The sequence below is a fragment of the Callospermophilus lateralis genome, chromosome 2 (assembly GCF_048772815.1).
Source record: "Callospermophilus lateralis isolate mCalLat2 chromosome 2, mCalLat2.hap1, whole genome shotgun sequence".
Classification (NCBI taxonomy): domain Eukaryota; kingdom Metazoa; phylum Chordata; class Mammalia; order Rodentia; family Sciuridae; genus Callospermophilus; species Callospermophilus lateralis.
Window position 1 is genome coordinate 73,528,401 of NC_135306.1, and position 12,204 is coordinate 73,540,604.

General features: G+C 38.5%; 1 protein-coding gene across 1 annotated transcript; it reads right to left on the reverse strand.

Annotated features, from left to right (window-relative positions):
• Positions 1–278: 278 nt before the first annotated feature.
• Positions 279–7,174, reverse strand: C2H9orf40 (chromosome 2 C9orf40 homolog). The gene is made up of 2 exons (XM_076843495.2): positions 6,532–7,174; positions 279–2,234 (listed from the first exon to the last, which is right to left on the reverse strand). The coding sequence occupies exons 1-2, from the start codon at positions 6,940–6,942 to the stop codon at positions 2,076–2,078; spliced, it is 570 nt and encodes a 189-aa protein (XP_076699610.1). The 5' UTR covers positions 6,943–7,174; the 3' UTR covers positions 279–2,075.
• Between the last annotated feature and the right edge of the window lie 5,030 nt (positions 7,175–12,204).

Genomic DNA, 12,204 nt, shown 5'->3' on the forward strand with positions numbered 1-12,204 from the left:
TAGATTATCCATAATTTGCTATGTACCTTCTGTCTTATTTTGTGTGCATATTTTAATGAATTCACTATGTATTACTCTGAAATTGTTCTTATCATCTACAAAATACTTCTTGAAGCTCTTTCCAGTCAATACATTTCAAATGACAGAATTCCATCATAGGGATTTTTTTCCTACCATCATGCAGAATTTAGATTATTTTTAACACTTTACTATTTGATCTCTCCTGACCAAAAAAAAACAAAAAAAACCAAAACTTTTTATATACACATCTTTGGGCAAATAACCTAGTTTTGTAAGATATATTCAAAGAAGCAAACTTATTGGCAACACTTTATATTAACAGAGAAGAAAGTCCATTTGCTAATAGAATAATATGGTCTACTGTGTGCCTGACACCGTTTTGAGCATTAGGAATACAATAGTTGGCAAAATAGATACATTTTCCTATACTCAGAGTTAAAACAAAAGGGAAAAAATCTTCCCGTTTTATTTTTTTCCACAATTTCACTTCTTACCAAACTTTGAATAACAGTATACATGAAATGAACAAACTACCATTATTCTAATGATCTTTTCAACCTACCTTAAGATAAGGTTGAAAATCAAACAAGATGATTCATGGAAAGTACTTAGAACACTGCTTGACAATAAGCTGTACGAGGTAGATACTATTTATTATTTCTCATTTTACAGGTTAGAAACCTGAGGCTTAGAGATGAAAAATAACTTGTTTAATGCTACATAGGTAGAAAGTGGCAGTACAGTCTTTAAAACCATTTCTAACCACAATGACAGATATTGTCTTCTGTTCTTATTGTCAACCCATATTTACATATTGCAGTACATACAAAATGTCAAAAATTTCCCCTCTAGCATTTACTACCTTTTCTGAATTTTGGATTTACTGTCATCACCAACAAAAAAATATACAAGTAAGGACAAGTTACTAAATTACAAAGCCAACATTCTGGATGCAGTACAAATGTTAATTAGTCATTGATACTTAACTACAAAACAAATTGCTTTATTTTTTTAACAATGAAAAGTGACAGCAACACTATAAATTACTTGTGACAAAGTCATCAATGGAGAATAATAAAAACAAAGCTAATTAACAGGCATTGCTTCAGTTCAAATTAGTAATTTCCTTTAAACAGGAATACTAACATTGATCTAGTGGTTCTCAACCCTGTCTGCACATTAAATGGAGGAAAGAAAGTTGTGTTTAAAAAAATAGTAATATCTAAGGCCCACCTCAGAATAATTGAAAATCTCTAAAATGGGGCCCAGGCAAAGATTTGTTAAGTGCTGTCAGTGTTGAGAACTATAGGTCTAAAGTAATAAGCAATAAAAAACCATGCCCTCAAATCAATTCAAAACCAACAAAGTGGTCATGATAAATTTCTTTCCTTTTATATTGGAAAAGGAGGAGGTGACCAGGCGCTGACTTACTTTTCACTTTTCTTTATCCATTTTTGATTAACCATAGTAGAGTCCAACAAATATCAAATACTGGAAGTTATTTAAACCCAAATTGAAATTCTCACTACTTTTCAATTTTACAAAACTTTAAAAACAATACTAGCTTTCAAAGAATCCCCACATTTTAAGTTTGCATAGATGTTCAAGTCAGTTATTTGTTCAACTAAGAAGAGTCAGTAAGATGTATTAGAAATTATTTTATTAATAAGTTATTATAAAATGATATTCATGAGCCACAAAATTTTGGTGCAGATGACAGAAAGATTTGAGTATTTTCCATGCATTCCTAAAACTTCTAGAATCCTTTTTTGTAAGATCAGTTTCTTAAAAGTCAGAACCTAAACAAAACTTGCTTCTTTAAAAATATATACATAAATATTTTGCCTACCACTCTCCTATATTGTTGACAAATCCCTATTAGTAGGTCAGTAGTAACTACAGGCATTTATCTTCAAAACAACCTTTCCTCACTTTTCAGGTTTGGAAATGATACTACATCAAGTATGGAAAACAACTTTTTCCTAAAAAATACATGAATTCACTTAGAGATGTCTCCTCAAATTCAGGAAATCCCATTTCTTCAGCTCTTTATGTCAGGACTCCATGTCAATCTCAACCACTTCATTCTTGCCCTCAAGTGTTGCTTCTGACTGGTTGTTTTCACTCACATCTTCGATGTCTGACAGATCAATAGGTGGTAAAGGATTTCTCCAGTACTGGAAAGTATTATACTGCCAAAATTCTTCATTGTGCTTTAAGAAAAAGAGACAAAAATACACCAGTAACTCAGAAGGTTTCCCCCACAAGAAACAAATTTCCTTGTTTTAAAAAAGCAAACTCAATAGACCTTGTAGTATTTCACTTTGCATTTTAAATGTATGCATTTCAAATTTTGTCTAATGAAAATACTTCATGTATTCAATTAAATCTGCACATTTTAATATTTATGGGTTGTGAAAGTATTTGCTAATAGTGTAAATTTTAAAAAATTTCACCCACAAATAGCTTTCTAGAATTTTCTAATTTTTCATCCAAAGAAAATGCTTGGCAGGGTGCAGCAGTGCATGCCTGTAATCCCAGCAGCTCAGGAGGCTGCAGCAGGGGGATCAAAGTTCAAAGCCAGCCTCAGCAACTTAGCAAGACCCTAAGCAACTCATCGAGACCCTGTCTCTAAATAAAATATAAAAAAAAAAGAGGGCTGGGAATGTGGTTCAGTGGTTAAGCACCCCTGGGTTCAATCTCTGGTACCCCCATCAAATGTCTAAAAATGATCTTAAATTTTAAATTTAATAAGAAAAATAAGATTTTATATATACACACACACCCTTATAACTTAGTTTTGGTCTTTATTGTGAGGTTTGGTGTTTTAAAGCAGTGTAGGATATAAAGACGGTGAACAGAAAGAAAATGTTAAGTTGATCATTAAAGATGTCCTTTCATAGAAGGTATCACTTTTAAATCAATATATCAAAATTTATCAATCCCAATGAGTGATGGCCTCTTAAAAATTTAACAGCTTACTCTAAATGACAAAAAAATTAATCCAAGTAATTGAAGTTAAAAATTGGCACAGAATTTTAAGCATCCCCAAAATACTCTGTATAAAGAAAGTGGCACTGGAATTACATGAAGGCTTATGAGGTCATAATTCTAAAAATTAACACCATTCTCAGATCAATATCCAAATATATTCTACTATGTTGTGCTTTTATTTCAAGTTTATATTTGTTATAGCAGCACTGTCTTAACAAAAATATCATGGGAATTACATATGTACTTTAAAATTTTCTAGTAACCAAAGCCAAAAAAGAAAGAACCAGAGGAAATAATCTAAATAACTTTTTTATAATATTTTTGGTACTGGGAATTAAGCTCAGGGGTGCTTTACTACTAAAATACATTCCCAGTCCATTTTATTTTTTATTTTGTGACAAGAACTAAGTTGCTGTTGGCCTTGAACTTGTGATCCTCCTGACTCAGCTGCCCAAAATGCTGGGATTATAGGCAGGCACCACTGTGCCCAGCTACCTTAACATCTTATTTCACTTAATATATCTAAAACATTAACATACCCAATATTTTTTAAGTTAATATAATACATCCTTTCTAGGTTTTCAAACCTGGCATGCATTTTATACTTCCAGCACTATTCAGCCCAGCCACACTTCCAATGCTTGTTGGCTATGGATATTTAAGGATGATTGTACTGAAGAGCACAAGTTTACAAGAAAGTCTCAGAGGGAAGTTCATTCTGTGCCTTAAAATTTAAGGCTTAAAGAATCAAGCCTTTGGGGAATTTCTTAATATTGGGAAAAAAGATGTAACAAGTCAAAAATTTATAAACTTTCACTTCAATAAACAAATGAGGTTAAAGTTCTAGTTCTCTTTTGGAAAATCCATTGTTAAAATTATCAACTTATAAGCATAGATTAAAAAGGGTGGGGGGGCTTTGTTGACATCAGTAGAACCTAGAGGATAAAAGCACAAACTTTGCCACCAGACAGACCTGGGTTTGGATAACTCTGAACTTGATTTCACTGGTAACTTTGGAGTAGGACTATTGTGGGAATTTAAGGGTAGCCCAGTTATTGCTCAATACTGCTAGGTATTACATTCCCAAAATGAATATAAAACATTAATCACCTTCTCCTTAGTGAAACATTCGCTTACTGTTAAAACAGCTATAATAATCAACACTGATAGAGCAATGAATTTGCCTAAAATGACACTAATATGAAAAATGTGTATACTTAATATCTGACTTTTTAAGTTCTCCAATAAAAACTATATCTGAAACCAATGTAGGAAATATTCTAAGGTTTCAGCACAGAAAAGAAGTACCTTGTTGCACACAGTGACCCATGCCTGTAATCCCAGGAACTCAGGAAGCCAAGGCAGGAGGACAGAGGTTTGAGACCAGCCCCAGAAACTCAATAACACACAAAGCAAATTAGGGAGACCCTGTCTCAAAATTAATAAGATCTGGGAATGTAGTTCAGTGGCAAAATGTCCCTGGGTTCAATTGCCAGTACCCTACCCCCCCCCGCCCCCATCAAAGAAGTACCCTATTCTGCTGGTACTGCATTTTTGATTTAGAAAGAAGGTATATGAAGTAGTATTTTCTGAATGAGACCCCAGGGGTGAGGATAGGAACTTAAGCTTTATTCTCACCAACAGAAACCAGGCAGTTATTACATTGAACTGAACAAGCTTTTTCCATCTCCATGTTTTTTGCTATTTTCCCTTGTAATAAGCTATAATACCTTTAAAACAATAAGCCTGGATCTTTGGAAGCAAAAAGTTAAGAGGGAGGCAGAAAAAAGCACATCCATCTCTTAGATTTGCATAAGAGATGCAGCCTAAGGAAGAGACTTAACAAAACGAAGGAATTTGAGTGTTCCAGGTTTTTGTTCAAAGAAAAACCGACAGGAGACCAGTCTCAGTGAAGAAGAAATCCCAAGAGCCAAACTTCTTCCTTCCATGAGCTTGCAGCAACTAATGGAAATTGAGCACTGCCTGATCTAGTTAATTGTGTAACACAACTAGCTGTTTCTAGGAGATTCTAAGCAAGTGTCTTTATGTCACTCTACTTTTTTGCCTGTTATTTTCGTATTTCCCTCTTATCAGTTCTATGGCATATGACACATACCACATTGTGGTAGGAAAGACAAGCCTTCATATGGGTGAGGTCCCAACAACCAACTGAAGAGTATGATTTTTAACTACAAAGAACCTATCTCCATAACCAACAGGTCTGGATGACTCATTGTTTTAAGGAAGGTGATTCTGAACATCTAAAAGCATTTTGAAGAAAAAAGCCTAAATAAGGCTGATGTTTATTCTAAATTCCAAGAAAATTGAAGTAGAAGTACTTATAATTTCTAATTTCATACAGAAATGGTTATCATAGAGATTACATCTAAAAGATAATTTCTCTCACAGGAAAAAATAATCTTTTCTAACTATAAAATTTGAACAAAGGAAATGCATTTTTTTAAAAATCCTGCAAGGTAGTTAATCAACTCTGTCACAAAACATTTAAGCCATAGAACAAAGTTGAGTGGATACTATACTGTAGTGGTTGAAGACTGATGAATTCCAGTCTTCAACTAAACTTGATTCTTCCACCGTGGACAACTCCCCTAGTAAGTCATCCCAGAACTAGGAAAAAGCAAATTCCTAAATTCCTAGATCAAAGTTCCCAACATATAACATGAGCCATAAAATTAGCATTTTCTAATAGTTATACTAAAAAAGAAAAAGATGAAGTTAATATACTTTAATAGCATATAAATTGTTTGAGTAATCAATAGTTTACCTTTTTCTTACTAAATCTTCAAAATCTCATGTGTTGCACGTATAGCAGCACATATTGTTTTGAACTAGTCACATTTCTAGTATTTCATAGGATCACACAACTAGAGGCTGGGCTATCTGGACAAATCAGATCTTTTAAGGATTCTTAGATGCAGGGAAGCGAAAAAGGGAAAACTTCCCCGTGATTCTCATAAGTGCTTTACTTTGATGCATAAATGTCAACAATCCGTCTTCATATGATGGGGTTTAACACTGAACAGTTAGAGAAGGGCTTTCCCAAAGACACAAAAGGACTTCCTCTCAGCCCAAAGGGCTGTACCAAGCCTCCAATATGCCCAATTAACAGATGGCTCCCAGCCGACCACTCTCCCTCCGGTCACGGATTCTCTTCCTGGTTAACCCTACGAGGGCGAGCCCTCCCTTTCCCTGACGTTTGTCGTTGAGCTGCACCCCTCGGTTCAGTCAATGTCTACAGCCTGCCCAGGCCCACGCTTCCACATCTGCACAGTGCCCTGGCAGATACTACCTCCACCTGGTCTACCAGTGTTCCTCTCAGACTCCTCCAATACTGCCAAGGTGGGCTTTGGGCGCCGCGTGCTGCCCGGGACCCGGCTTTTTGCCTTTTAGGGGGTGTTAACGGACCCAACTTGAGGGTGGGGGATCCGTTCCTTTCTGGGCGCGCAGTGGCTAGGAAAAGGGGAAGCCCTTCTCCCACCATCCCCCAACCCCTACCTGGAGCGGTGCGGACCCCCAGTCTTCCCGCGGGGGCCCTGTGCGCCCCGCCCCGTCGTCACCACCGCCCCCCGGGGGCTGGACATCCCGGGGCTCCTCCCCTGGCCCCCGGGGCCCTCCCGGCAGCAGCGACAGCGGTGGCTCGCCCGTCTCCAGGCCGCGGCCCTCACGCTCCCCGCCGCTCGGGGCGCTGCTGTCCCCGCTGTCGCGGCGCTTGCTGGGCGAAGCCGAAGGCTCTGACATGGCCCCTGCGTCGATTTTGCGCTTTCGCGGTAGCCCAGGATGCGAGGGCCCCGACGGCGGGATCCAAATCGGCGACGCCGGCGGCGGCTCCTCCGTGAAGTCGCAGAGCAGGAGCCGCTTCCAAGGCACGTGGAACGTCAGCGGCTCAGCCGCACGCCGCTTGGCCATGGGCCTAAGGGTTCGGGCGGAGACGGCCTGGCGCGGGACCCAGCGCCGATAGTCGCAGGGCGGAGCGCGGGACGCGCGAGGGAGGGCGAGGCCGACCCGGATTATGCTGCGTCTGAAAGGTGGCGAGGGGAAGGGGGCGGGGCAGCCCGGGTAGAGTCGAGCGTCGCCCTCTTGCGCGGCCTTAGCCGCCTCAGAGGTGCGACCCGGACGTTGGGCAGCAACCGCGAAGCGGCGGAGATTCGAACCTGCGCACGAATGTGCGCGCGCGCACTCGGGCCGACCAGACGCGGCCTCTGGTTGGTGGAGGCTCGCTGCGCGCGCTCCCGAACACCCTCGCGGCCGGAAGTGCGCGTCCCGGAGGGAGGCGGGAAGGCGGCGGCGGGCCGATTAAAACACGGTGTAGTTGTCTGCAGGGGGCGTGACCTTCTCTCAGGCGTGGGATAGCGGTTGTAAGACTCCGGGCTGCGCCTTACATTCTACACCCTCTTACAGGAAATTTAAGACCTTCCGAATGTATGTGTTAGTAGGATTCCCTTCCTTGTGTCAGTGACCGCGGGACGGCGCCTGGAGGTTAGGACGCAGGTTATGCAGATGCCAAATACTCTAGCGTTAAGAGGCTTCACAAGGCGTACGGGCCCAAGGAAGTATTAAAAACTAACATGCAAAGAATCCAAAACAGTGTTCTAAGATACCTGCTGTAGAAAGTGAAGTCGGCACCATTCTTCCAAGATCTCTTGATTAAAAACTTGAAGTGGCCGACAAGATGTGCAGCTCATCCCAAACAGCTGAATAATTGGCAAGAACCAAGCCAGGAGCACAGCTTAGCTCCTTTCTTCCAACTGAAACCTAAGATTTGTTCTTATTTTGTTGGAAGCCTTAGGTCCCTGCCTTCTCTGCTATGGTCAGACTGGGATTGCAAAACCATTAACAGCAAAATTGTATATTGTCAGGCAAAGTTACATGGAAACAACCGCAATATATTTGCCTTAATATTTTAATTTCATTAGTTTGATAGACAGTACAAGTAAACAACAACAACAAAAAAAATGGATGGAAGAAAACGAAACATTAACAGCTTTGAAGGGAGAAATTTATAATCCCCATAATTGGGATTGAACCCAAAGGCTCTCTATCACTCTATCGTGCTTCATCCTCAACCATTTTTCTTTAGGGTCTTGCTAAATTGCAAGGCTGGCCTCAAACTTGAGATCCTCCTGCCTCAGCTTCCTGGTGTAGCAGGGATTACAGGCATGGGCCACTGTACCCAGCAGAGGAATTTATAATCTTATGGGGAAAAAAATGTGTGCAAAGATAATTCTATGCCAGGTTGTAGGTACTGCCTAAATATTAATTACTACTTGTGCCTACCACAACAGGGGGTTGTGAAAGGTTAGAGTGATTGTTTACTTATTAGCAGAAATGCGGTATGTTTAGGGTAGTAAGCAATAGGTTTTGTTTGATTTTTCTTGTCTCTTCTTTGATAAAAAGTTTGCCATTTTCAAACTAGTGATCCAGATCAAATGAAAGAGCTTAATCCTAGCTGTCGGTTTAAAAGGTTTGAAGGGAACTCAGCTCTAGGAACAATTGAACGTAGTTAAGCTAATTGTTTATTGTGTTCCTATCCCCTGACCTTCTCTTTTTTAAAATTGTGAAATTTATCAATATTATGCAATAGATTGTATAAAATATGCATGTAACTTAAAGAAAGATACTAAGACAGCCAGGGCTCAGTGTCAGAAATAGAGTCATACCAATACCAGAACATGACAAGCTGCCTGTGGTGCCTTTCTCACAGTAGCACTCTTTCCCTCACTCCAACTAATTCTCTTTTTGAGTTATCATTCTTTTACTTTTTATTTGTAATTTATAATACAGATGTACATCTGTATATGTTTCTAAAACCCTTTTTTTATTTTGTTGACTTAAAAAAACAGCTTTATTGAAGTCTGACATATAGTGAACTTCATCTATTTAAAGTGTACCACTTGACATATGAATACACCTGTGAAACCATAAACAATATACATATCACTCTAAAAATCTTCTCTTGACATTTGTAATTTCTCCCTCCTTCCCTGAAACCCTTGCCCTATCCGTAACCACACATTTACTTTCTGTAATTACATTCCCTTTTAGAATTAATACTCCCTTTAGAATTTTAATTATAATGGCACTAAAACTTTGGATCAATTTGGGGAGAATTTTCTTTATGATACAGTGGCCCTTCCCTATTCAGGAACATTATATAGCTCTAATTATTTAAATTTCTAAATGTCTTTAGCAGAGTTTTATAATTCTCACCATAAAAAAGCTTACACATTCTTTTTAGGTTTGTTCCTAGGCACCTTATAATAAATTTTGTAGATAGTACCCTTTTCCCCTCCTCTAAATGACATTTTCTGAGTTATTGTTGCTGCTCTAGGTTCTTAAAAGACTCTGAAAGTAGAATTTTAAGTTATTTTACCCTTAGTTATAAATAGCACCAGAACCACTTATTCAAGGAATTAATATGCAGTTTATTCACTGAATTAATCTGCAGTGATTGCTCTAAAAATGTTATGTCTTTAACTTTTTGCAGTCTGCTTAAAGTTGACATTGTACCATTCCATGTAAAAATGAAGCACTTTCTTATCCCTCTAGTCTGCATGAACCTTTTTTTTTGCACTGCTGGGGATGGTCCCCAGGGCCTTGATACATGCTAGGTGGGTACTCTACCACTGACCTATATCCCTAGCACCCAGATTCATTTTTTTTCACAATTTTTGTTCTTTTTAGATATGTAGACAGTAGAATGTATTCTGATATATTAGACATATATAGAGTACAACTTATTCTAATTAGGATCCCATTCTTGCGGATGTACATGATGTGGAGTTTCAATGGTGGTGCATTCATATATGAACATAGGAAAGTTATATCAGATACATTATGCTGTCTTTCCTATTCCCATTACCTTTTCCTTCCTTTCATTTCCCTTTGTCTAATTAAATGAACTTCTATCCTTCCCCCCACCCTTATTGTGTGTCAATATCCACATATCAGAGAGAACATTCGGACTTTGTTTTGGGGGGGTATTGGTTTATTTCACTTGGATGATAGTCTCCAGTTCCATCCATTTACTGGCAAATACCATAATTTCATTCTTCTTTAAGGCGGAGTAATATTCCATTATGTACTTATACCACATTTTTTTCATCCATCTGTTGAAGGGCACCTAGGTTGGTTCCATAGCTAAGCTATTGTGAATAATTGCACTGAAACTTTAGACCAATTTGAGAATTTTTGAGCTTCTATAAACATTGATGTTGCCATCACTGTAGCATGCTGATTTTATGTCCTTTGGGTATACACCAAGGAGTGGGATAACTGGGTCAAATAGTGGTTCCAATCCAAGTTTCCTGAGGAATCTACATACTGCTTTCCAGAATGATTACACCAGTTTGCATTCCCACCAGCAATGTATGAATGAACCTTTTTCCCACATCCTCACCAACATTTATTGTTACTTGTATTCTTTGATAATGGCCTTTCTGACTAGAGTGAGATGGACTCTCAATGTAGTTTTGATTTGCATTTCTCTAATTGCCAAGGATGTCGAACACAATAAGGATGGAAGGAGAATAGAAGTTCATTGAATTAGACAAGGGGAATGAAGGGAAAGGAGGGGTATGGGAATAGAAAAGATAGTAGAATGAATCAGACAAACTTTTCTATATTCATATATGAATACCAACCAGTGAAACTCCACATCATGTGCAACAACAAAGTAAGATCCTAATTAAAATAAGTATAATTTTAATTGTCAAAATACACTCTACGTCGTGTACCTAAAAAGAATAAAAAAATCAAAATGAATGGCATTTAAAAAAATCACTTATTTTCTTCTCTCATGCCTAATCTGTTGATTCCATGCACTGTATTTTTCATCCTACACAATGTACTTTTCATCTCTAGAAGTTCAATTTGGGTCTCTTTGTCTTTTATTTCTCTAGATCATGTTTTTGAACATATGATATAGACTGAGGCTATTACAATATTCTTCTCTACTAATCCAAAAATCATTGTCAGTTGTAGATTGGTTTCAATGGATTGATTTTTCTCCTCTTTATGGTTTGTATTTTGTAACACATCTGGTAATTTTTTACTATACACTGGATGTGAATTTTTGTTTGTTGGGTGGTAAATATTTTTATATTCCTAAAAATATTCCTGAGCTTTGTTCTAGCATGCTGTTAAGGTACATACAAAGTTTAAATCTTTTGGATCTTGCTTCTGTCCAGTTGGATCTGAGCATTATTGACTCTCTAGCTATTTAGCCCCCACTGCTGAGGTGTTGGTCAGCTTTTCATAATTATGAGAAAGTAATTGAGATAAACAACTTATAGGAGGTAAGGTTTATTTTGCCAGCCTTGTTGTTTTGGGTCTATGAGGGCACCGTACATCATGGCAGGATTGTGTGGTGGATGAGGTATATTCATCTCATGATGACTGGGAAGTAAAGGGCGGCAGAAGGGGCCGGGGTCCCCTATTCCTTTTTAGGGATAATCCCCAATGAACGCTAACGTTCTTCTACTAGGTTCTACCTCCTGAAAGTTTCACCACCTTCCAGTAACACCACATACTAGGAACTAAGCCAGCACATGGGCCTTTGAAAGACACTTATCTAAAATGTAACATGCATGAGGCAAGGCTTTTCTCTGTATCACATCCAGTGCCCTAGAAATTGTGACATTTTCCAATATGGGTATGGAAACAAGCATTGCAGAATGTTTCCAGAAGGATACTATTATCAGTAGTTGCCTATGTGGTGGGTTATTGGGGAACAAGAATGAAATGAAATGGAACACATTTGGGCTACTTCAAATTATCTCACTGGTACCACTGGTATTACTGGTATCTTGTGGGTTACAGGTTTTGTTTTGTTGTTTTTTTTTTTTTTTCATTAGAAATTAATACACAGAGTTTCTGGCTTCTTCTGTTGGGAAACAATTTCCATGAGTTTCTTGCACTTCTTCATACCTTGTAAGCAGAGGCATTGGCTGATTTATTCAACATTAGCTTTTTAGAGTTGTTTTGTATGGTACAGAGTTGGAAGAGAGAGAGAGATCTTTCAGGAGCACAGCGCAGGTTTGTTTATTGTCCAGTATAATAATGTCTTTCACTAGGGAAAGTCAGACATGAGGACTGCTTGTTCATTATAAGATTAAGCTTTCTGGAGCTCATTATGAATGATTAAGATTTCCAAAGTGTGGGGTTCCTCTC